The sequence below is a fragment of the Phalacrocorax carbo genome, chromosome 16 (genome assembly GCF_963921805.1).
Source record: "Phalacrocorax carbo chromosome 16, bPhaCar2.1, whole genome shotgun sequence".
Classification (NCBI taxonomy): domain Eukaryota; kingdom Metazoa; phylum Chordata; class Aves; order Suliformes; family Phalacrocoracidae; genus Phalacrocorax; species Phalacrocorax carbo.
This window is the reverse complement of record NC_087528.1, coordinates 5,955,780-5,981,678: the sequence shown is the minus strand read 5'-3', so window position 1 is coordinate 5,981,678 and position 25,899 is coordinate 5,955,780. Positions and strand designations below refer to the sequence as shown.

Below are 25,899 nucleotides of genomic sequence, written 5' to 3'. Positions count from 1 at the left end.
TACACTTTGATTTTATAAGTTTTTGCCTGTCCTATTTTGGATATTTTGAAGGAGCCATACTTGAAGAAACTGCTGATCCCCCCCAACATGTGAAAACTGGGTTCCCTCTGGGTATCTAATTTGAAATGTCAACACTCAGACTTAATGTGAAAATTCAAGAGATTATCTTCCTCCCTGGGATTTAGAGAGAATAAGGCACATGGTCATTCTCCAACCCAAGCTGCATTTAGACAGGTGGTTAGAGAACCAATAATGGTCCTAGGTGCTAGCTACACTAACCAGGGATTAACTAACCCTCTGACTTAGGTAACACTGCACATCCTGAACCCCAGCGTAGGGAAGAGAAGCAAAATTTATCCACTAAGAGTAATTTCTGAACAAGCAGTAAGGGAAATCTCAGTCAGCACAGCATGGCAACCTCTACACCTAAGTCATGTATCTCTGCAGTGTAAGTTAATGAACTAGAGACTGCACCAGCAGACTGTAACAGACACTCATCATCTGTGGATCAAGTGCTCAGGAGGTGCAGAGCTCTTTCTCAGCAGTTACATAAACCAGATCTCGTCTAAAAAAACCAAACAGGTCATGAGAAAAGTGAAATAAAATCACAACCATTATTTCTTTTTAAAAAATGTTATTAGCATTTTAGAACCGATCACGGTATTAATATACTAATACCCTTGACAAGACCCTAGCAGATAAGTGGTTAAATTCAGGTTATATTTTTCATAAATGCAGTGAACAAAAGCTTGGTTTCCATTTGGGTTTTTCAACTCTCATCTTTGAAAACCACATCCATTTTCAATACAGTAGAACAACACTGCTCAGGAAAGTAGAATGCAACATAGATATAACAACTGACTAATACGTATTTTTAGCTTTATTTTAATAATGTAGTCAGTGCAGTGTTTCTCTCTTCGAGAAATAAGCCTCAGGGTTTATCTCTGATCATCTCAAAATTTCAGCTCTTCCATCAAAAAAGAAACCTTTGAAGAACAAGAACTTGGTATCCTTAACATCAGTGTTTACATCTCTTCGCATTCTTCACATTTCCTCATTTGGGTCTATAAAAAGTAAATTCACTCAAATCTTAACGAGTTTTTTCCTAGTGTCATAAAGACATATAAAAACATATCTAGTGGTCTTCAAGCCATCTACCTTCATACAACTGCCATAATAGTCAACTCTAAAATACTACATTACATCACAATTTTTAGTTCCGAATTATATATTACCTTTATTTATATATAAAACTGTAACAGGTATACAAAAAAAAACCACACTAGAAAATAAAATGAAGCATCTTCAATTGTTACTGTCAAGTGAAAACTAGAGCAACTATAAACACATTAAGAGACAGTTTTTCAATGACCAGGTGGTAGGTATCTCACACTTTTTCTCTGTATGCTGTTATACACGGTGACACTGGGCCTCTGGAGAAGAAGATAAAACCAGAACAAAACAAAACCAAAAAGCAACGAAAAAAGCCAGACTTGTCCACCCATAGAGGATATTAAAATGCTCTGCCTCTCACTTTTAGTGGTGGTCTTCACTATCATTGAAAAACAAACAACAACAACAACAAGGTCCCTTCTCTTCCCTCTCAGCGAGGCTTACTAATGAGGGGACAGAGCAGCCTGTGCACAAGTGCATGCTTCCAGCCCCAGAGGGGGCATGGTCGATGGCATCGCAGGAATTACTGCAGCATAGACCAACACTGCTCAAGTCTACGCAGGGCTACAACTGCCTGCTCTGCCTGAGGGGTGAGCTCCAGCAGCACACCGTGGTCAAGCGGAAATCACGCCTGCAGCTTCAAGCCTCTGCAAGAGTTTAGAGCACAACTAATGCTTTACCATCTTTATGGTACTTCTATGGATATAAATGTGAAGAATTTCAATTCCATTATACAGTTATCTTAAGGGTTTAAATATATTGTGTCTTATTTGGCACCTAAAGAAACATGCATCATCTTCCTAAATCCATCAATCATAGATAAACATGTTTTCTAGTATCCTTAGCCCTGATTAACTACGGAACATACATAAAGTACCTGCATCTTCCAATGGAACATAAAGCAATAGGATCTCCCACCACAGCTACCAAGGATTGTGCTCTTGTAATGGCAGTGTTGAGAAGTTTGTAATTAGACAGAAAACCATAATCCAAGTCTTCTGTTGAATCCTCCAGTAACTGCTCTTTCCTTTTAATAGGTGTTTGCTTATGTTTGCACGTATGCCGTGTTCGTACTGTGCTGAGAAACAACACTCTAAACTGTTTTCCTAAAATGAAACAAAACACAATGTCTGAGATAATTGTAGTTATTTCTGCTAGTAACACAACCAGACCACTGCACCTGCCAGCCAGATTTCACACCTAGATATTCTGAAGAACTGACAGCTACCTTCACATGAAGACCTTTATGCAAGAATAATAAGATTTAAAAATTTTACAAGATGTACTATAAATAGCATATTCTATTACAAGAATACTTCCCCTTTAAAAAACTTATTTTTCATCTTGATATTAATCACTCCAGAACTTTCTTGAAATGCTAATCATCTTTACAACGTTGCCAATCAGCGAATAACAAATCTTGGATTTATTTATGCTGGCTTTAAAAAGTTCTAGACATTCTCGTTTCATATTTTAAAAATTTTCATACACATGAATATCTACCATGAAAAAATAGAACATACTACTTACTCACTGTCACTCAGTTACTTTATGATCTTCCTTTGTTTATTACTGACTAAACGTGCAACCTAGCAACAGGCTACGCCTACACAAAATTCTTGTTATCAATGTGATTCCAGGAACAAGATACCTAAATTTGTGGACACCTTTTTACAGTCTATTCCACAAATGCAAAAATCAATAAAACATTTTGCAACTAAAGCCTTGTCACATTTTTATTTGGAACTCTTTTCCCCCTTACAGTAAAAACCCATCAGTTTTCACGTTTTTCAATCAATCAATTTATTTTTTAAGTAAGCTTGAACTTAATTTTTAAAAAGATAAATCTCACATCCATGAGTTTATTGCTTTGGTATTCAATGTTGGAATAACATCTCATCAGCATACTCGCCAGTTTCATTTTGATACATTGGTCTTTATGGGCTGTATCACAGCGCTCTTCTGTTCTGATCGGTTTAAGACTATTTAGTCAGACTTAAGTTCACCAGTCACATTTTTCACTTCCTTAGCATATCTTTGAGACATATAACTATTACTTACCCTGAACATTTAGCACTCTCTCTACACTGACATCAGACAGTCTTTTTTTCCGAAGTTCAGCCCGAATTCTGAACACCTGATCAGCATAAGGTGTTACGACACCTATACTGCCATCATCCAATTTGCCCCAGGCAACAGGCCATTTTCTTCTTAATTCTTCAACACGCTCTACTACTTCAAACACCTTAAAAGAAAGTCAGAATTCTTAAAAGTATGCTCCACTGAAGATCATTGTTTGATATGGAAAGAGACTTTGAATTTTAAAGCTCTAAAACATTTACATGACACAGTATTACAGAGCCTTACTGAACAAGCAATTATACAACTGCATTCTATAGTGATACTCTAAAATATCATGTATTAAAACAATATATTTACTACACAGTACCTTTTTTTACTCTCGAAATAAAAATTCTCCCACAAAAAAATCACCTTTAAAGTACAAGCTGGGAAATTATATTAATAACCTTAATATTCATGCTTATGTTTTTACAAAAACATTAAGCGCAGTACGGCCTTTCTTATCATACTTTATCTAATTTCTGTAAGTAAATATACTGCCTAAATAGGGATTATTTTATTTTTATTCTGGATTTAATATGTCATACTAGAGTTTGATAACTCTAGAAAAAAATACGATACCAGAGGACAATCACTTCCCATTCCAAAGGATACCATCAGGAGTTTCAGATTTTTCATCAACTGTTAGGTGTGCTACCTGAAAAGACTAATGAATAATAAAAACTGAAAACCTCCTCCTGTGATGAGTCAGGCTTAAAGTAACCTCCTGCCACAAGGTGCCAGGCATAGCAGCTTCTGTTTCAACACACTGAACAGAGATACTGCACTGCAGAAGGTATTTCTGAACTACTTTATGGAAGGTTTGTGGGTTTGTTTGGGTTTTTAACATTTACATTCAAGACATCATTTAATAAACTTCAATATGCCATTCAATAAATATTTATCCAGCTATTTAAAGCACGATAATTGATGAATGCAGTTTTCCTACAGCATCACAAACGCAAGCTCAGCCTCTTAATGGAAGCTAGGGAGATAGTCTTTCCTAGAGAACCTCGAGTATTCTTTACTTTCTTTTCTTCCCAATTCATCCAATCATCTTTAGCTGTGGGAAGGGGGTGTTAAAAATAAATTTAATGCTCCTAGCTTTTATATGATCTCTTGTTCAAATTGGTGAGTGGGAATTCTGGGGACTTTTATGGGCATTTCAGGAACATGAAAAGTGATATAAATCACAATGGGTATGTACAATAGTATAAAGCATAGTAGTGCCCAACTGTTAAAAATCTGTTGTTTCATGCGGACTTCTTAGCATCTAAGATCTGATTACGTGACACACGTTCTCATTTAAGGATATATTTTTTTAAAATTAAACTGGAAAAGTTTTTCAATAAACTCAGGAATTTTAAAAAGATCAGGAGGAATCATTACATTAGATGCCAAAATAAATCTGTTCATCCTTAAAAAGTCACAAATAGTTTATCTTTTATAATTTCAGATTTTCGGAGGGCAGTGCAAATATGTGGCTGTTTTTGAGCAAGTCCTGAATATAACATTTTGCAACATAAATTCTTGATTTAAAAGCTAGTTCTACTGACAAAGGATATTAAAATAAACTTTGATATCTATAAAAACAAATATAATCTTTTGCAGGTATTCTGGTAAGCTTTTCTGAAAGCATATAGCTTCTGGATGTGTACTCAGAATTAACACCATATAGGGAAATTTCAGAATTAAGACGAAAGAGGTCAAAAGTATATTTCCCAGGCAATTTGTAATATAGGCACCAATGAACCATAAGATGCCCAATGCAAACGTCCATTAAGGGTCACACAGAAAATAATCTCCCTCATCATCTGAATTTCAGTTTTTCATGTTGGTGTTTAAGCAGCTGTTGTCCTTCATGTCTGCCCGTAGCTATTAATGACTCACAATTTTCAGGCAGTTACTTGGCCACTGATGATATTTTTAGGTTTTTTACAACTTCTTTTAAATGGCAAAGCAATCCAAGTAGATTAATGAAAAGTAGTCAGGTGCCTTCAGTTTTTTTCAGTGGTGTGTCCAGAAGTCATTGGAGCTTCTTATTTAAGTAGATATTTTAATACATCAAAGAATGCATAACAAGTGCAGCATGATAATGATAAAAGGGTTGAAAATTGTGCATCAGATGAAATGATGCACAGACAGCTCTGCAGTGCTTAATAACAAATACTGCTGCTAAACTACAACCTAACTTCAGTTAAAATTCCTCAGAAGTTTGAGAAAATTAATGGTATTTCTTTGTTTTTCTTTAAATGTCAAGGATATTCCTTAAGACATCTTTTTGGAGGGGGGGAAAAAAAAAAGGAATTGGGTCAATCCCTCCCTAACTTGAGGTGACTGGAAAAAGGCATCTTCCACTATAAAAAGTATTACCAAGTCCAGGGCAGAGGGTATGGGGAATGTTTGGGTTTTGATTGGTTTTGTGGGTTGGTTTGTTGTGGTTTTTTTCTGTTTGTTTGTTTGTTTTTAACTCAAAAGGAAGGAATGAAAGGGAAAGTAATTTTTGAAGAATACAAATAAACCTATGTGAAAACAAACGTATTCAGAATAAGTTCCCACCAAGAAAAAAATCTCATCCGTACTTGATCAGTTAGACACCGATCCTAAAGAATATTAAAGCAAATATGAAATGTTACTCCAGAGGACTCTTATATGAGTGGGAACATTTCTACAACAGTCAAAGAAATCTAAGTTTTACTTCAAATTGCAGTTACTCTCAGTTGCTAAGATACATCCATCAGAATGTCACAAAAATTATCAGGAAAGACATCCTGAAGAATGAGCCTGAGAGACCTATATGCAGCTTGCAATTTGCAAAGAAAAAAGGAAGATAAATTAGTGGAAATGTTTACTACAATTGTGATGTTCACTAGTTCATGTTTCGCAAACTCCAAGTTCCTCTCTCCTAGCAGAGGACAATTTATGTCTTCCACCTACAATGAGCATAAACCAATAAATGTGGAGGGAGGGGAGCTTTAAAAAAAACGATCAAGAATAAAGCCAAAGAGTTACCTCTGCATTATTGTAAAAAGCCGTACTATTTTTTTCTTGCACATCTTCTCCACGTGCTGTGAAGAAAGTCAAAGGGTAGAAATCTTTGTGTGCTGGTTGCTTTCCACTTGCCATCAATTTGCCTTCATAGAAAAGTTCAGACGTGTAACTGTAACAAGGCAAAACAGAATAAAATGTGGAGTCTACATATGAGCTCACTGATCAAATATGCAATCACAAAATACTTCATAAGGAAAACAGAACTGCTGATTACTATTCGGCATCTTCAAGTGATTTCTCTGAACTGATATTTCAATACTACAGATGGAGCAGAAGGCACTAAAAATATGCTTTTCCAACACTTTTCCTACAAAGGCAGTATTTTGTTCTAATCTAAAGCTTAACAAAGTTACTAACATTCTCGCTAATGTTTCACTCGGAAGTTCTGGTGGCTTGAAACCGGGCAAAAGGAACACTCACTGTCTGGGATGTGTTATTCCCCAGGCTGCCTGGACAATGAGCCTGCTTACATCAGTTCAGAGTTGTTGAACTCGGAAGATAAATTTACTAAAAATCTCATGAACACTGCACATAATGCAGGCCAAGCGTTCAGCTTTCAAGCAAGCTTTTCCTCTGTGACTTCCACTCCAGACCAATCTGTGCTGCTAGTCGTCAGAAACACAACCAGAACAAACCTCCTCTGCTGGCAGCAGGCATTACAGAAGCCGGCTGACTGAAAAAATAAATGAGGCAAGAACTACTTTCGTGGTAAAAAGCAGGAGGGAAGAAGGCAAATTGAATGGAACAAGACAAAAAGCCAGCAAGAAGAGACTGCAGATTACTATCGGTAGTACTGTAAGTACTGTATACTATTGCACGCACAGTAGAGCTAAGCCAATGTACCGGCTTTCGTTAATTAGTGAATTCTGGTATAAACTAACTTTTGAATTCTCAGCCTCCAACCTTAATGCCCTTTGCATAAATCTCTGTGGATGCAGTAACATGAATGTAGCCTGACATGAAGACAACAAAAGCCGGAGACTGTGCAGCCAGTGGGCCCACCGAGTTCTGCCAGGCTTCCAAATATTGTAGCTTAAGATGTAAACAACTGGTCATGAAAAAGCTAGAGAAACTAGTCTGCTACCTAATCATCATCAAACAACTGCAGCCTGCTACTGACCAGAACTGGCTTACACTGGGGAATCCTGAATATGCAACTCTTCTGTGGACCGAGTTACAGCAGTCCACTGCTGCCAGTGAGCAAAACTAACAGTTTCTTCCGCAAATTAATTCTTAGTAATGCATTCTCATTAAACAATAAAACACCCTTTCTACAAGGCCTGTTTTTTCCAATTACAGCTCCAAAGTCACGCTGAACTAATGGCTTGTCCTTTCTTTAATTTCTTTTGGTCTCTACTCCAGTTAGGTAGGTATGATTAATGAGCCCACCATGAACCATCTTCCTACACTTACTTCTGTCTCAAGTGCCATGGTCCCATTTGTCAGGGAAAATTCTACATTATAAAAAAAAGTAGAGTTGAGACAATCTCCTAAATGGACCACCATCAGACTGTTTAGCAGGTTTCACTTCACACAGCAATACTTCTAGCGGAATTAGGCACACTGGACTTCCACTAGACAGCCGACTAGCCCAGCGGTACTTCTGCAATCCTTGCCTCTGTGTTCAACACAGTGGATCTTCTTAGGAACTCACTGTCTGAACTCCAACTGCTAAAGTAAATTGTCATGATCTTTCTGAGGCAAATTTCATGGAAGTGGTCCCTAACCAAAAGCTGAAACAATCCCTTCCTTTTCAGATTCTCTCTCATTTCCAACTTATAATTTCAGGAAACGTGTAAGAAATTTAGCATCACTCAGTCTATAATTACAAAGTCCATAAAATGAAGACAGATCAAGCTGTGTAACAAAATATGCTACATTCCCACTTTGATTCCCCAGAGCACTTAAATACTTCTGCTTCTGCTTTGAACACAGTGATAACCTAATTAGTATAACTGGATACCAACATAACATTCCTCAGTACATATTTGAGCCAGGATTTAAACTTTAGCATTTTTCCCCATGATTGCACTTACTCTTTCTAGCACAGCTCACGGATGAGCTCATTACTCTAGCAGCCATTAGTTTATCATAGCATAAAAATGCAAACCCACTGATTAATGTGTCTTGAAAGAAGTAATAAAAAAAGACAACAGGGAATAAACATGCCCAAAATTCGACCTGTTTTTTTCTGTACATAGTTGTATATCCATACGTTCCTTATGCTGCACATAACTTACTGTTTCAAGATAAGCCACCCCCCCAGTAATTCTAAAATTCTGAAACAGCTCAAAGAAACACAGACCCTCTATAATATACTGCCTAACAGTTAAAAAGGGTAAGTTAGCTCTTCTTTTGCTCAGTGTGCAAGTCTTGCAGCCAAAGCATCCACACCTGAATGAGGAGTCTGCAATACAACTAACTGAACCCCTGGCGTCTGTTCTAGGAGACCAAATTTCAACCTAGTAACAAAGAATTACTCTACTAATTAACTTTGAAACAACTCAGATTTCATTAGAGAAAACACATAATGCTTCTCTCTTCATTCTGTTGTGCTTGGCTCAGAGTTGTTTTGTTCAGTCACACCAAAGAAGAGCATGATACAGTGAAAAAGTTCACACCTACTTGATGATAGCTTCATGGGAGCGATAGTTCTCACACAGCAAGATCCTGCATGGAAATTCTGCAGGGTAGTGCTCATAGAGCCGATCAAGCAATGAAACATGAAGGTTTCTTTCCCTGGCAAATTCACTGTAGACAAAAGGACTGAGCTGTAATAGACACACACATACAAAGAAAATGTAACTAAATATGTGGACTTGGAATTTCATGCTCCCAACATACGTATTTTGCATCAAAACAGAAATGAAAACTCTCTTTTACTGCACATTCATAGTTGGAAGACATATACCATGGCTATTCCATAGAAATGCCCATTCCTACCGTTAAAGTGACAAAAGACCAGCACGCTGTTAAAGGACAATAAAACATTCAGTAACTATGTAAAGAGGAAAGAACCCTTATATCTAAGTTGTTTCTTTATGACTTGCACAGATGAATAACTCAAAGCAGAGAGCTGTTTGACAGAAAAAAAACCTAAAATACCAGAACAAAACAAATAAACAAACCCAAAGAAACCCAAAACTTTAAAAAACAAAACTGTGTTTTGAATGACATTACACAATTACTCTGACAAGCACTTCACAGTTCAGTTACTACCACAAATAGTACAGATCAGAAAATACAGAAATTTGTAACACAGTTTTTAAAAGTTAAATAGAAAGTCATTGGAAGAACTAAAACCCAAGTGGCCTAGTCACTATTACACTAAACTACTACTGAGCTTGTTCAGCAATAAAGACAACATCTATTACAGCAGGAAAAATAGAACCAAAGATGATGAAAAAATATTTTTAAAATAAAATTTTAAAATTTAGAAATCAAGCCAATCCACTTGTCATTCTGAATACATGTGATTCAGATTCTGAGTTTCAAATCAGATAAATACCAGTTTCAGAAATTTAAATACTGGATACCTCATAGAGTATCTTCTGTGAGAACCTGAGCTATAGAACATCTCTTTACACATGTTGCCTGAGACACACAGGCCAAGTCAAGACTAGCCATCCAGCTGGGCTGATGCTATCTAGCCTGAAGTGGTAAGAATTCCAGTCTCTTAAAAAGCACTTTTGAGATCTGTATTTAAAAAGGACTATTCCAGTCCTTGGGATTACTACGATATGATTTGAAATGATCTAGTAGTATTAAATCATAGGTGGCAACACTACTCCAAGTTTATTACTATACCAAAGCAAACATTCATTCTATTGTTATTGTGAAATGCCAAGAGAATTAAAGGCAAATCTATAAAAAACAAATATATCTGGCCTAAATCAACAAAGCGAGTAAGGTTGACTTTTCCGAGCATGCTTCCTCATGCCTACAGGCTGCGAAATGACATGCATAATCAGCATTTAAACCTCTTCTAAACTCTTTAAACCAAGCACATCACAGTAACACCAAGGCACTCGTTAGCTTCCATCTCCTATTTCTTACCTGTTCAAATTCTTAGCAAATTATGATGCTTCTAATTAAAAAAATAGTTGTCTAAATCATAATACACATTCTCCATATTCTTCAATTCTTTCAGAAATCAATAGGGAATACCAGTTATAAAAAGTAAGAGAAACTCCTACCCTGACCATAATAACTATCCCCTTATCTTATGCAAATAACATCCCTTGAATTTTCCTTAGCTTCCCCATCTATTATATGGCCAGTAAAATTTATCCGTCTCCCTCTTTAAAATGAAATTTTATTTGCATATAGTTCAGTGGTTGAACACGCCGAAGCCTGTTCTATCACAGATTTCCTGTGTAACCTTGGACGACTCACACACTTTGTGCCTCAATACCCTTACTGAAAAATGGAGACAACGGCATATTCTACAGAAGTGCTTCATATTATACAGAAGCACTTTACATTGAAAAATTCTATAGCTCTTACCTGCATATGGTCTCCAGCCAAGACAATTCTTGTGTTTTTATTAGCTAATGCTAGAGGCATGATAGTTTCGCACTCCATAGCCTGCGCAGCTTCATCTAGCAGAATGTGTGTAAAAAAACCTGTAAAACAGATATATCAACAAATAAATGAAACTTGAAAGACGATAAAATAAACAGTGATAACAATACAAGAAATTGCACTAAAAGTTCTGTATTCTGCTAGTAACCAAAACTAAAAAAAATTCAGTATGGCTTATACAAATTAATTTCTAGCAGCTACCAGAAACCATACAAACAATTTTCAAACCCATCAAATGACCAACAGTGGTCAACAGATCTCCAGTGACATTAGCAGTAGCCCACAAATCTGATTCTTTCTTATGATATACATGAAGTTAAAAAGTGTTTTATCTGACCTCTCCTTATACCAAGAAGAAATGCCTCTTGGCAGACCTCCCTCAGTAGGTTTCTCAGTTCTGAAAATCCTTTCATCAGGCTTGAAGAGCTTTGGACAATGACAATGAAAAGGACTTCCTCATGTACCTGAGTCCTATTAACTATTTTATATACTAAATTTCTCATTAAAATTGCACACATACCTGAGCACTTTGCTGGTTATGGGCTTTAAGGAACATAGGGGGGGAAAAAAGGAACAGAAGTTGAAGGAAATTTTAAATTCAATCTTCTTATAATATTGGACCGAAAGATTTCTTGGGGGGCAAGGGGAGGAGGGAAATCTGTGCACTGGATAGCATGCACTTGGCGGGGGGGGGGGGGGGAAAGGGCCACAGGATTCTTACATTTTATGAAATGTAAATTCAGGATAGGTATAGAAGAGTTTTTATATGCATTGATATATATTAAGGTTTAAAACAAAGTATTAGAGGACTTAGTGTACCATCCAATTAAGATTATATGCATTAAAATCTTTGGAAAACAGTAATTTCATACAGCTGCAGACACATTACTATGGCATGACTGTACAGAGCTTGCTGCCAAAGCCATTACTTCCATCTAAAGACCTGAAAATATTTACCATAAATTCCATGTTAGTTTTCTCTGTTGCAACAATGCCTAATCGTAGCCATAAAAAATTAATCATAACAACTTCTGCAACGGAGTACCACGTTCTCCAAAAAGGAGATGGATTTCATTTGGATATCAAGAAAACAACAAACGCTAAGCAGCCTCTGCCCCTAAAAAAAAAAATCAGCCTGATATATTTCAGTTTAGAAAACAACCCTAGAAGTATCACATTAACATAGCATGGGTTTGTATGTGAGGGAGTTGTCTGCAAAGCTAAACAATTCACAAAACAAGAAAAAAGCTCTCTGTGTGTATTTATGCTTACATGCTCCACTGAGTAGTGACCTTAATGAGCATGATATTCAAAGTCAGAATCTCAAACAGAATTTTCTCTCTTGGATCTCAGAAACACCAGATCACAGATAGTGCTGCTTATTTACTTATTTAATTAAAGGAAGAACAGAATAAGCAAAAGGTTTATTTGAATGCCAGCAGTTTATAGCTTTGTAATAAACATTTATTCATAAAAAAAGAGATCATTTTAAGATTACCACTGTTTATTTTTTACCAGTTCAAAGAATTGGGTAAAGAACGGATACTGGTAAGAGGATAATTCTCAAAGCATGGAAACTTCTTGTTTAGAAATTATCTTACCTGGTTCAAGATCCAGTTGACATAGATACTGTGATGTATTTAAAGTAACAACTACTACTCGTTGCTTAAGAATGTCTTCTTTCTGTGGCATCTGAAAGGTGGAATGTGTGCTTGAGATCAAACAGTACTGATGCACAACTGGGTGGACAGTCTTTACCCAGCGATTTCTGAAATATACCCTAGAAAAGAAAAAAAGGTCTTATTTTCTATACAGTTTGAACACAATGACAGCCTAATATTTCAAATGCTAATAGTCTGTTTTCTGATAAAAGTAATCTTCAGGAAGCAAAACATCACAACTGTGCAGAATTGCATGCTAAAATGCCTTGGATTTACCTTCCATTCTTTGCTGTGGTGCAATACTACATACATGAACAGCTACTAAGGATTAATTCACATATGAAAATCTATAAATTCTTCATACACTTAAGTTCTGCGACCCTCACATTAACGTCCATTTCATTCTAAACTATCAATAAACTCATTTTAAAGAAGTATTTCCTCAGCTGAAATATAAATATAGCCCACAGACTTGGAACTGACAGAGTTGCAGTAGTCTGCACATTTCATCAACAGCAGCCACAGGATCTTTAAATAAAAAATTTCAAAAAACATTAATAAAATCCTGTACTTCCTTTTACACATACTATATGTCTTCTGAGTTCTAAAAACCAAACAGGAAGTATACTCATCTTTTTATCATGCAGGGCCATAATTATGATACACTGTATAAAACAATGAGAAAATCACGCCAAAAAGGACAACTAGAGTCTAAAATACCAGGGCGTTGTCAGCAAAGCACTGGACTTCAAATATCTTCCCATGACACATGAGATAATTTTAATCACCATATAATGAGATCAGTGATGAATTTTTCTTGAGAAGTGATGAAATGTTACGGCCAGTCTAGCTTAGTGGAAGAGGAACAGGGAAGACAGAGTGTGTGCCAGAAAACAGTCCAGGTAACTCCACAGAGGTATACAGAAATATACCAAACCACACCAGCTGAAGATCTGGATAAAGATGTCAAACGGCTCCTCTATGGATTGTTCCTCAAAAATATAAACTGTATCAAGTATGAACTGTGAATCTGAAGTGGAACCTTAAAACTACAGGAAACTATTGTACAGATATTAATACCTGAAGTTATTTTATTTCCAAAGCAAATAAGATAAAATGATTCAAACTAATTTCAGTTTTAAATATGGGATTTAATGCTGTTTGGTTTATCTATTCATTATTTATTTTCTTCTGATTATTTTCTCCTGCGCCCATATTACAAATCCCAAATCATTAATAAAATATTTGGCAAAGTGTAATTATGCACCTAAGTGCAAAACATGATTGCACTGGCCGGACTTTGGATATCACATGTCCACCTATGTTTGAAAATTACAGCTTGGTTCCATGTAACGTGAGAGAAACAATTATTAGGATGATAATAAATTTGGTTTGTGAAAATACAATGTCCATTTTGGAGAATAAGCACAAAATGAAATGCAAAGAGGTACAAACACTCTGCAGTATTCTGAATAGCTTTTAATTTGACAACACAACCCAACCAAAACCGACACTTTGTGACCAAAGGTAACTCCAGTCAAGACTGCATTCGGCACAGGAGCGAACAACACACTCCTGAGGCATTCTCGGAACAAAGAACCTTCTAATGTCACCCCAATACACTTATTTCTTATCAGCCATCAAACTGATAAGCTTGATTTGATAAACTGTTATTACGTCAGTGTAACAACACAAAGGCATGGCCTAACAGCTAGAACAAGGTAGTAGGAGCAAGCTAACCCCTGCTCTATCTATCCCAGCCATTCAGTCAGCTTTTGTGGGATTCAGTTTCTCAATCTTAACTGAGGGTAATACTTACCTACCATCTCACAGGAGTACTGTGAGCATTAATGAGTTTATTGTGAGTTTGTGTTTGTAAAGCACTTTGAGATTTTTGGATGAAAGGTGCAATTGAAATGCAAAATATTATGGTTATTAGACATTATTATACCATGCACTGTCTTTTATTACAAAAATTCAGCTATGTGTGACTCACAGATTGGCTGACAGCATTTCAAACTGCATTGCTGCTTACCCATTAATTTCTTTTATTTTGATGTGAGATCAAAAAGGTATCCCAGAGCTATTACTCACCACTGGCATAAAAACACCTGACAGATCTGACTACTTCGAAAAATGTCGTGATGTAAGTGAGCCAAACTGAAAAAGGGATTTTTTTCTCAGGTGCAATTTGGGCCAATAAAATCTCCTGTAATTTTGTTATTAGGGTTTTTTTCTTAAAGTTAGAGGCACCCATTACAAAAATGGGTAACACAAATATCTATAGCTACATATCTACAAATATCTACAAATCTACAGATATATGAGTACCTACACCAAAAGCCTTCACTTCTGTGGAGCCAAAGAATGGAACAAACTGCCATCTAACCTATCTATGCTTCCATCAACTTCCCAGCCATTACATCAAAAAAGACACTTGCCCAAGTATTTCTATTAAATGTCAGCCAAACGGTGTATTTCCTTATCTTTCATGTGTTGCTTCCATTGATAAATTTCCATCAAAGTATCAAGGTGTAGAATAGACTATGTGCAAAAGTAGTGAATTTATATCAGTAGTTAAGATTCACTATGATTTCCTTGTTGATGTTTCAGGCTAGGACTGCTCCTAAATTACTTAAAATACACTTCTAAAAGTTAATAAAGGGGGAGGTGTAGAGCCAGAACCTCTGAGGGAGGCTAAACAGAGCTTCATTTGCACTCCTGTCCTACAAAAGCAACTTCTACTTCTCATGAATCCTTACAACAGAGTGAATGGGAACTAAATTGAAGTTCTTCAGAACTTCTTTTTCCCTGTTCTGAACTGGAAAACACTAACTCCTCCTAGTTTGTGATAACAAGGACAGGATTCGCCCTTCAGGCTGTGCTCCAAAGGACTCCTCTTGGACAAACTCCAATCCCAGCTCCTCAGATTTTGTGCAGTTATTTCTCACCTGAAATCCCTCAAGCAAAAAGAACACAGAAGCTTGGAGGAAAAAGAATCTAGCAGTCACATTTCATGCCTCTGTTAAAAGACCATTAAAAAAGAAATTGTAAGTAGTCCCAAGAAGTGTAAAGAAAACTTTAAAAGCACCCGATTTCCCTCTTCCATTTCTTTTGATTAACTTCCAAAGAAAGGCTCATTCTCACAAACAAGTACGTTCCTTGGGATGCAGAAAACATGCGAAGAACCTGTTCTACAACCTGAAAATTAACATTTAAAATCAATCTTCCTTTGAGGATGGCATGACAGAAGCTAGAGTTTGAGGAGGAAAAGTAATCAGCTAAAGAGGCATTTATTTTACAAACTAACACTTGATAAGATAAATTAATACTGTTTTCAGTATGAGAACTTCATTCCAGGCAATTTAGAAAAAAGAGCAATGGTCGTTTAAAAACTGTTGGGTTTTTGGTTTGGGTTTTTTTTTAATTCAAACTCTGGTTTGCTTCGATTGATTAATTTTTATAGTCTGGGTATCTCCTGATCCTGTAACCACATATTAAAACTACCTGGTTTCAGGCTACATGTAGTACTTGATCAAAATATTTTTAAAATCAACTGAAGAGGTTTCAGCTGAAATATTTTAAACAGAATCAAGTTATTTTCTGACATTGTCGAGCTGATAGGCAGCAATAACATATTTAGAAATAAACAAAATTACTAAAAAGACAGATTTATTTTTTTTCCTTTTCCCCTAGTACAGTACACCCCTGTGTATTACATACAAAACCAGTATATCGGTACAACTAAATTTGAAATATGGAAGAAAATTAAGAGTAATAAACAGTAGATACCTCAATCACTGTATGCCCAGAATCATACAGAGAAACCACTGCTATCTGCTTCCTACGTCTTGACTGGAGTTTTTAGGAGACAGTGATAACCTGAAGTATCTAGCTGCAGCGCTTACCTCGGCAGCCTACTTCTGAAGGCTCTAGCGGCTGATGGGGAGAGACAAGCACATCCACAGAGTAAAGGGGTATACAGATCAGGAGCCAGTTATTACCTCCTATGGCTCTGATTCACCATCTAAAGGTGCTTGTTTCTCCACACTTAAGTGCCTTAGCACCTAACAGAAGCACTTAATTGAAGGCTCTTTCCTCCTAACTAGGTTAGGGTTGGGTTTTTTCCTTTCCAAAACACTTCTGCATTTATTTACATAACTATAACAAAACTGTTTCAATGACAAGTTTCTTCAGTAAGTCAGGTTTTGGAGCGTGCCCCTAATACAGTTGAATCATCTAATCAAACCCAGGGGCATTTCTCTTTTTTTTCTGGGTATGAATTTGTTTATGGGCATCAGAATTTGGCTTTCAGGCTTCACTGGTATTTTATTTAGGTGCAGAACTTAGACTCAACATAAATTCTCTGTGTTCATTCCGACTTTGCATTTTTCAAAGGGCATAGAAAGTTATTTTGTTAGGAAAAAATATTAATTTATAACATGATATTTAAACAAAAACCCCCAAACTCTGGGCTTCAAACTTTTATGTCACATCATTGACAGGGTAATTTATTTAGTGTACATCTCACCCACAGAAATTTAGAAAAAATATTTACACAGTTCTCAGTACTCAATGTTAAATAATTAAGCTTCCCTTCTTTATAAACAACATAAATACTATGGTGTTCCCCACTAAGCTATGGAAACATTTTTAGCAAGGATACTGTACACCCAACTCATCACTTGTAGAGTAAATAAGAAAAAAATCTAAAGCAAACTATTCAGCCATTTATAAACACATCAAACTCTGCAAGTAGCACATCCAGCTTTGATAATTAACTGCTTCTACTCCACTTGATGTTTCCTTTAAAATACTGCAAGAGGTTCAGAGGATCCTGCTTAAACTAACAGTAATGATATTAATTTGAAAATGTATCTTGGCAACAGTCAGTAAGAAAGGTAACGGATCCATAATTGATTTTAGGTTACAAGTCTCACATAGCTCTAGCTTTCAATTCAGAAAAATTGACCCTCTAACTCCTGCCAGAGCAGGTCAACATGCTTTCAAACATATGCTTCTCAATTATATGCAATATTTTTTATTTGAAAACATACATACTTGTGGATCCATAGATATATATACTTAGTTCCAGAGGTGCCTCCATTTTCTAAAACTTTAACTTTTCATAGAGGTATCATGACTATCTGAACAATATCATACAATCTACCGCAGCACTTTCTGAAGGATTCATAACAATTTATATGACAGTTATACTTAAACTCAAACATTCAGTGACTTTTAAATTATGTGCTGTAATTTTCTTGGCAAATACATGTATATATTTTAACGATAAGAAAAATACCACTTTTGTTTATGTATCGTTTTCGTAAGTATTTCTGAGACTGGACTATACAGTTGAATACAGCACATAAAAGAAAGTAGCAAAAGCCTGGCAACCACAATAAAACCATATTTAACTCCTTGCTCTGTTACGTTACACTTCAATATTCCAAAAAGTGTCAACTAGACACATTTTTTGCAACCACAAAATTAAGACATCATAATGCTTTTCATCACAAAGTGCTTTACAAATCACCTTCAGACAATTGTTAAAATACAACCAGATCAAAGGTAACTTTTCAAAAATAAGCTGCCTTCTTTTCCTTGGCCAGATCCTCAGTGTCTGTAAAATGTCACATGGCAACTAAAGCCAGCAAACCTAAGAGAATTTACACCTGTTGTAAATCTAACCCTTTCACATAACTTCATCGCCTTTATTGGCATTGCATAAAATATAAGTCCAGGATGGCTTTTAATAGCTACCAAGTAAACATACAGAGTAATTTTCTGAGTAATATAATAAACTCACACATTGGCATTCAGAAAATGATGCCCATAATTTTAAAAATATATACCAAGCTAGCAGTATACATTATGTATTCTGATTACTGTGCAGAATATTCCCGGGGCAGGTTTCTGCCCATAAATAAATCTTCCTTAACTATTTCTATGCAAGTTTACCCTCCTTGCTCTTAAAGTTTCCATTTCTTCATGTTTTTCCTTAACTAATTTCCCCAAAATACACATGGTAAGTACATTTAACCACACATACAATGACTTCAGACTGACTTATCCGAAGAGGCCAAACTACCTTTACATGATTCTCTAAATATGTAGCTCCTATGACATCAAAATTTTTCTTCAAAAAGCCAGGTGCGTAGCCCCAGTTTCCAAATACTCATTGTAAGTGTGAGTCAAAATTTTCTGGAACTAAAATACAATTAAAGTTCATTTTATTTTATCATAGTAGCTTTTAGAGGAGCATATCCAAAGTTTGCTCATTAGGAAAGACACATTTATCAATAGAATAATAAAAGCTTAAAAAAGGATGTCTTTATTTTTGTTTAACAAATGACCCAAAATTATGTTGACAATGTTTCACGTTCCTTTTAGTCTACGTTTTTAAAAGCACTGCTGGTAACGCCAATATGCTTTTAAGTTTTAAAAGTTCTTTAACCTTTTTTATAGACACCTTTTCTTAAGAATAGTATTTTATAGATACATAATAAGCCTTAAAAAAATACCTGAGAGGTCTTGCCTGGGGATTGCCTGCTTCTACATATGGATGTAAATAATCCTTTATGTAGAGATCAGCAGCACTATTAGAATGGGTGCAAATGAGAATCCTGCTGGAATAAATGGTGCAAATAAAAAAGCAATGAAGAAACAGAAAACAATTCAAAGCAGTAGAATACAAAAAAAAGGAAACAGTGGCCATCTTCCTGCACATTTGTCTTAATGAAACTAGTCACTAACCTACTGTAGTTTGCATGATTCAGCCCTTTAACTCAAATCCTTCAGTTATGAAAAGATTTAAAGTTCAAACAGTTTTTCAATAATTATTTTGTGATTATTAATCTAGACTTGATTTTAAGTAAGGAACAGCTTCTATTACCTAGCATACTGCAAAATGTTCCACGTCGAGCAAATCAGTCATTCTATGTATTGTCCATTTTAATTAGTTTTGTTCTAAACAAAAATACAGGCTAAAACTATAAAATTACTATATCATTCAAAACAATGACGGATGGCTTGGGTTTTGTTTGTTTTTTAAGCTGGATGGGAATTCTGTATTTCTACCTTTCACTTGAATTTAAGTTTAAAAATTACACCTTCTCTGCTAATCAAGTATTGCTTTATATTTAGTGCCCCATCTCACCTAGTATCCTGCTGTTGGAGTATGTGCTTGACTGCCTGAGCCAGAGTGAAGGTTTTTCCTGTCCCATAGGGACCGATGATAAGAACAGGAGGCAGTTGTATTGAAAGTGGAGTAGTGATAGCCAGAACAGCCTCTTTCTGCTTAGCATTTAGTCGAGGGTCCAACTGCTCATCCCATTGTCTGCGCAAAAGGAGGCAACAGAGTTTAAAAACAAGCTATGACAATCTGCTGTCAGTCAGAAATGCAGTGAGGTAAGATTTCAAAGCTTTAAAGAAATTAAAGAGCCTATATGCTACTTGTACTGATTGTGTCGTTCTGAGGAACACCAAAACAAATCAACAAATCTAGCCAAACCATCCTGTGCTTCTATCACAAAACTTTGATAATATTTGCAAGAAATCAGCTGCGTTTTTTTTTCCAAAAAAATCGAACTCCTACTCAATTTACCATATCTCACCTATCAATAATTAACCCGCATAGAACACATTTTAGAAAAAGTGTATGCTGCACCATCACCTGATAACAAATGCAAGCAGACATACAATGATTTTCTACTATTACTATGCAAAATGTAACATTAGTTATGTTTCTTCCCTGCAGTATTTACATGGACAAATTTAAAAGTCAACAATTATAGAACCCCAGGTCTTAGTAAAAATTATCTATGGTAAAATTCAAACAACAATTAAAAATCTAATGGCTACCAATTAACTACAAACTTCTCTTTACTTTGTTTTCTGAGATCATTAAAGCACATACCTCTAATGGGGAAGCAGCCTAAAAAAAGGATTTTTGCTGTAACCAGCTAGTGATACCAGCATTAAGAGGAAGATGCTTTCAGAAAATTCCAATGAGCATAAGAGGTTAAAGATTCGTAGTCACAGTTTTTAACATTCCCACTGACAGATTTAAAAGTAGACGTGCATAGTAAAAAGCACCTGTCACTGCTGCACATATGGCCATACTTTAGTAATGTGATCTGCTTTGGGACAAGCACTATGCTTCTTACAGACTGGGAAAGTTTCTGTTCAGTCGTAGTTAGCAACAGGGAGTAAAATCAAGAGGGAACTGACTCAATTCCTAACTTCTAAGGCAGCTATGAAGAACAAGCTGGCAAGAGACTCTTGGAAGTACTGGATATTAGTAAGGATGTAAAACAAAAACCGAAGAAAAGCAGAGGGACAGACAGTCAGAAGTACTGAATCTCTAGGTAGGGCAAACCAAGCCACCAGATGGTCATTACACTAACTTAAACTGAACTACAGCTAATATATATATCCTTTATGTATATGAAACAATTATACAAATAAATTATATCAAGTACAACCAATATGCAAATGTCTGTAAATTTATATTTCCTGACAAAATACAGAGAAGACAAAGTTCTAGCTTACTTGACTTACCTTCTTTTTATGGAAATCACTGCTTACTTTGAAACTATTCCTAAACACTACTTCCTTGTAAGATTCACTCAAAACTCAACTAAGTCAGTGAAAAGATTGCCACTGACCTCCACTAGCTTTGCAGTATAACTCTATGAAAAACCCATACCCTTCTTTCTGCCTTTGTTGTCAAAGCTTTAATGAATGCAGCATCCTCACCCGAAATACTGCTCCACCCTTTCATCATCTCTGTTCTTCCTACACTTCCAAAGACAAACTAAAATATTTCCAGTAATTTTTGTCTTACATCATCTCGCTGTCTCACGTTTCTGGCCAGATCACTTTCCTTTTAATCCTTGAGCTATCTTCTGACTTGTACTGCATCACAATCACACTCTTAATTCTCACCTTCAAGACACCACACAACTCTCGCATGCTGTATAGGCTATCAGTTCCACATACCACTCATTTCCCTGGTTTCTAAGTACAGAAACCTCATGCCTCTTTTATCCTTCCCTATGTAGCAAGAATACTGACCATATTCCCTTAGCAACAGAGCCTCACATTTCTCTTCCCTAAGTTTCCTCTTTCAGACAAACTATTTTCACTACCTCACTGCATCAGTCTTCAGCTTCCTTAGAAGTATTTATATAGCATAGGGGTTTATAATTTCATAAAGAAAACTCTAAGACACGTACACAAAGAATCTCAGGACTGCTTGCAAATGCAATGCTGATCCTTCCAAGAATCATTCTCACACTTTTCCTAGTCATCCCCCTCAGTCCAAATTTGGGCTCATTGCATCAAACTGAAAAAGTAGTAATGGATTGCTCCTTGCACACAGCAGTCTGCAGGCTTGAGCTCCTGCACAGCAAACTCCTTGTGACTGGTATATACATTCCTATAAAGTATCATGCATATTTTCAGTGAAGAACAGCAGAACGGTGTAACAACAGCAGATTTGTGTTCTACAGGTACAATACAACTGCAATGCCTATAAAACCACAGCTCAACTACAGGGAAAACCAATCAACAGATTCTAGTCCTCAGAGGATTGCTTCTCTTGTTTCATTTCAAACAGCTTCGCTCCTTTCTCTGAACCACCCTCACCATTAATGAAGAGCAAGGCATGTTTCTTGTTCTAGGGCAGATTTCAGCCATCTGTTATGAGAAATTCAGTACCGCATTACCATACAATCTTTGATATTAAAGTGTGTGTATTCTTGTACCTGTTGGGACTCCAGGGTATGGTGGGAGTCATGCTGACATCTGGAAACAAAATACTGTTGTCCTTAATTCTGTCCAAAGCATAATGCATTTCACAGAGGGGTAAGCGATTTAACTGAAACTGAAGTTCAACCTGCAGTACAAAATGAATGAATAAATGAATAGGTGAACCAAAAATGATTAATTTAGAAAACACTCAAACTTTGCTGCGTGTGGTACATTTTTATCTTCCTGCAAACTACTGACTCTCAGAATAAAACAGCAAACATCATTCAATTAAAAGATCTGCAATAAACTTAACTTGCTTTTTTTTTTTTTTCTTTTTTGAAGCAAAGATAAATACAGCATTTTCTCTAACGTAATTTTGTTGTTTGACTTTTAAGGTTAGATTCCACTGTACTTTCAGAAAAAAATTCAGGGGAAAACATTCTTGGTGTTATTTTTGGAATACAAAAAATACTCCTGGAAAATATTACTGTCCTAAAACATTGTTTTTAAAAATATAAGCTTCCATCCCTTATTGTAAGAACAGCCTTGAAAGAGTGACAGGCAAGAAATTTTTATAGATCAACAGATTATATAAATCAGATGTGTTACCAGCAGAGATAAAACCCGAACATTATTTATTTCTAGTCAAACATTCTGGAATAATATAACTTGACATTTATTCAATTATTAGAACACTCCAAAAGTTCATTTGTAACAATTATTTGCTTATCAATACATTCGTGTTTTTTTTCTCTCAATTACTTAGGTTTTAATACTAGTAAATAAAAGATAACAACAACAAAACCCTGGTACAAAGCCAGAAACAACATGCAGAGCACGTTAACATCCCTGATTAAATTCAGAACTGAACAATGGGTAGTGACATTAGTTTATACATACATATACTAAAAGAGCAAAGAGAAAAAATACATTCTAAATTTGAATACTGGATAAAAGCAGCTCCTGGGGAAACAATTCATAAAAACAGTTCACTCAGATTATCATTTACACATATTTAAATTTGCAATTTTTAATCTCTCCAAAAACAAATGAATCTGATCAGAGCATTGCACCAAAGAACTAAATGTTAACAACTAACACAAAAGCCTTTATATAAAATTTGACACAGATTTGCACTGACATAAAACAGCATAAGAACACCCAAAGCTGCCAAAAAACTTCAAGTGACCAACATACATTTTCATTTTTTTTCAGGGAGTTGCTATCTATCACTAAATATTCATGCAACTCCTGTGCTACAACTCTAATGAGCGTTTTGTGATTAAATAAGAGAAATAAGTACCTTTCTCAGATTTACAATGAACTATGGGCATGCTGACTAACAGCCAGCCAAATTACAGCAACCTGTCTGGAAAAGTACCCTTCGTTCACTGGGAAAGCGCGCCAATAGTACTTAAAATTTCTATGGTCATCTTTACCGATAGCTTTCACGAGCACTTTAGAGAAGCTGGTTTTGTGTTACCAATCAACAGATGAGAAAAACAGGATCAGAGTAAAGAAGTGCTGAAGCTGGTACCTCAGCACCATCACACTGCTGAAGAGACAGGACAAAGCCGCAGTTAAACACTCCATGTCATGCCAAGAGAAACACCACGGAGGTGATGCAGCCATTCTATATGCACACCCATACCCAAAGCAAAATCCACGTCTCACATCTATTAACTTTCTCCTCTAGCATCCACTAATTCTCTATTAATCGGTCCATTCTTACTTAATCACACTTTAATCTCATTATAATTATTGCTGCCAACCAGAAAGTTCAACAAACACAAAGCAGTACTAGAATATGTTTTTGTAATTTTCTCTTCTCACAACTATATAAAGACTTTTAAAAGTCCTTGTCAACTAAATTCAGTTTTTCTTACATACTGCCAACAAAAAACCAATTTGTTGTATTAAAGATCCCTGTGGTTATCCAAAAATGACAGCAAACTTGTGGGGAAAAAAAAAAAAAGAAAGAAAAAGTTAGAAAAGCAGATAATCTCTTTTCTAAACTCAACAGGCCTCAAAGCCATACAAACTTCTCCCATCAACCTTCTCCTGTGGAGGAAAATTCCTCATATGAAGGCATAATTTAGCCTTCTAGATTTAACTATTTGTTGGACCTGACACTCCTTTATCTGCCCACAGTCACTTCCTACCATAGGGATCACACCTGTAAAAAACCTCTCGTGCACCAGTAAAGTTTACTACTTGAAGATCATCTTCAAAAGGATTTGTAAAACACAGCTCTTAGTATTTTCTTTTTTGCAGTACATCTAACTATTACACTGTTCCTATTACTATGTAGCATGTAAAATCAACACTAGCTTTGCTGTAAATAAACAATGTTTGCTTGTATCAGTAGAGAATTTAGCCATTAACTTTCAGTCTCTGGCACATATGAAGGCATTAAATATTCATCTTGACTACCACATTTTAGAGCAAGCTGTATAACCATAACTCTGAAGAAAAGGGCAGTAACAAATCTGTACAACATTAAGCATGGAGTTCATGAAAGTAATTGTAACTGCTAGAAAAACTTTTTTAAAATAGGACACATGAATTTTAAGTTAATTTTTTCCCCACTGTTCCACTGTGTAGTTTAGGCGTATCCACTACCTCAGTGAATATCCTGGTCTTTAAAAGCAGCGTGCTTTAGCACTTGTCAGGAACGACAGTGCCAGCTCATCCCGCCCGAGGGGGACCTCAAGCTGCCTTCCGAAGCTCTGCCCTACCCATCTCTACCCAGTGCCAATTTGCCCGCCCAACAACGTCCCGCAGATGTTTGGAAAAGACTTCCACACAAATGGCAATGGTCCCAACCTCACAGTTTGATCTATACAGGAAAAATATCTTTCCTCAGACAGATCCAAGGCTAACAAAAGACCACACAACATAACAATGATAATTTCAAGGCAGAAGAACTGTGACACTCATCTGAGCGACACTTTAATAGCCCCTTCTGGGAGTCCAAGCAAGGTGCTTAGCATTAAATACCTCTTATTATCTACCTGCATTCACCGCTTTCTTTAATGGCTTGTGATTTGTTTTGGTTTTAATCCAGTTTGGATTGAATCAAATAGTTATATTTGCTGTTGCAGAGTACTGAATGAGGCCATCTGTGAAGGAGAGGCATGTAACCTGCTTTAATATATATTCCACAATAAGAAAACAGTGGGATAGGAAGTTAATCCATTGCCAGTTTCACAGAAGAGGACACAGAACAGAGTAACCACTCCAAAAATAAAACAGTCGTATGTTAGTTTGTTCACCAACAAGAGCAGCAGCCAAGGGGGTTTAAAGCACCAGCTCACTCCATCCCACCTCCATGAATGGTGCACTTGATAAAAGCAGAATTGTGTGTTTATTATAGTTAAGCCAGGACAACAGGCAAACAAGTGATCTGGAAGATTCCAAGATGAATTGTTAGAAGAGGAAAGGAACAAAGCCACCTAATTTATCCAAAACCTACAGAAATAAAAGCAAATTTGTCATTGTTTAAGAATCACATAGGGAAATCTAACTCCACTGAAGACACAGCAATATT

At 36.1% G+C, this 25,899-nt stretch overlaps 1 protein-coding gene across 5 annotated transcripts in view; it reads right to left on the bottom strand.

Moving 5' to 3' along the window:
- HELZ (helicase with zinc finger) overlaps nt 1–25,899 on the bottom strand; it is a 90,818-nt gene that overhangs the window by 22,540 nt on the left and 42,379 nt on the right. For 4 of the 5 annotated variants that reach the window (XM_064466802.1, XM_064466801.1, XM_064466804.1 and 1 more), the window contains 9 exons: nt 22,364–22,494; nt 19,753–19,932; nt 19,118–19,222; nt 12,531–12,709; nt 10,852–10,970; nt 8,971–9,116; nt 6,307–6,454; nt 3,235–3,418; nt 2,051–2,279 (listed from right to left, as the gene is read on the bottom strand). In XM_064466802.1, coding sequence (XP_064322872.1) covers nt 2,051–2,279; nt 3,235–3,418; nt 6,307–6,454; nt 8,971–9,116; nt 10,852–10,970; nt 12,531–12,709; nt 19,118–19,222; nt 19,753–19,932; nt 22,364–22,494 — 1,421 coding nt within the window. The remainder of the gene's footprint in view (nt 1–2,050; nt 2,280–3,234; nt 3,419–6,306; nt 6,455–8,970; nt 9,117–10,851; nt 10,971–12,530; nt 12,710–19,117; nt 19,223–19,752; nt 19,933–22,363; nt 22,495–25,899) is intronic. The other variant, XM_064466803.1, reaches the window with a different exon arrangement.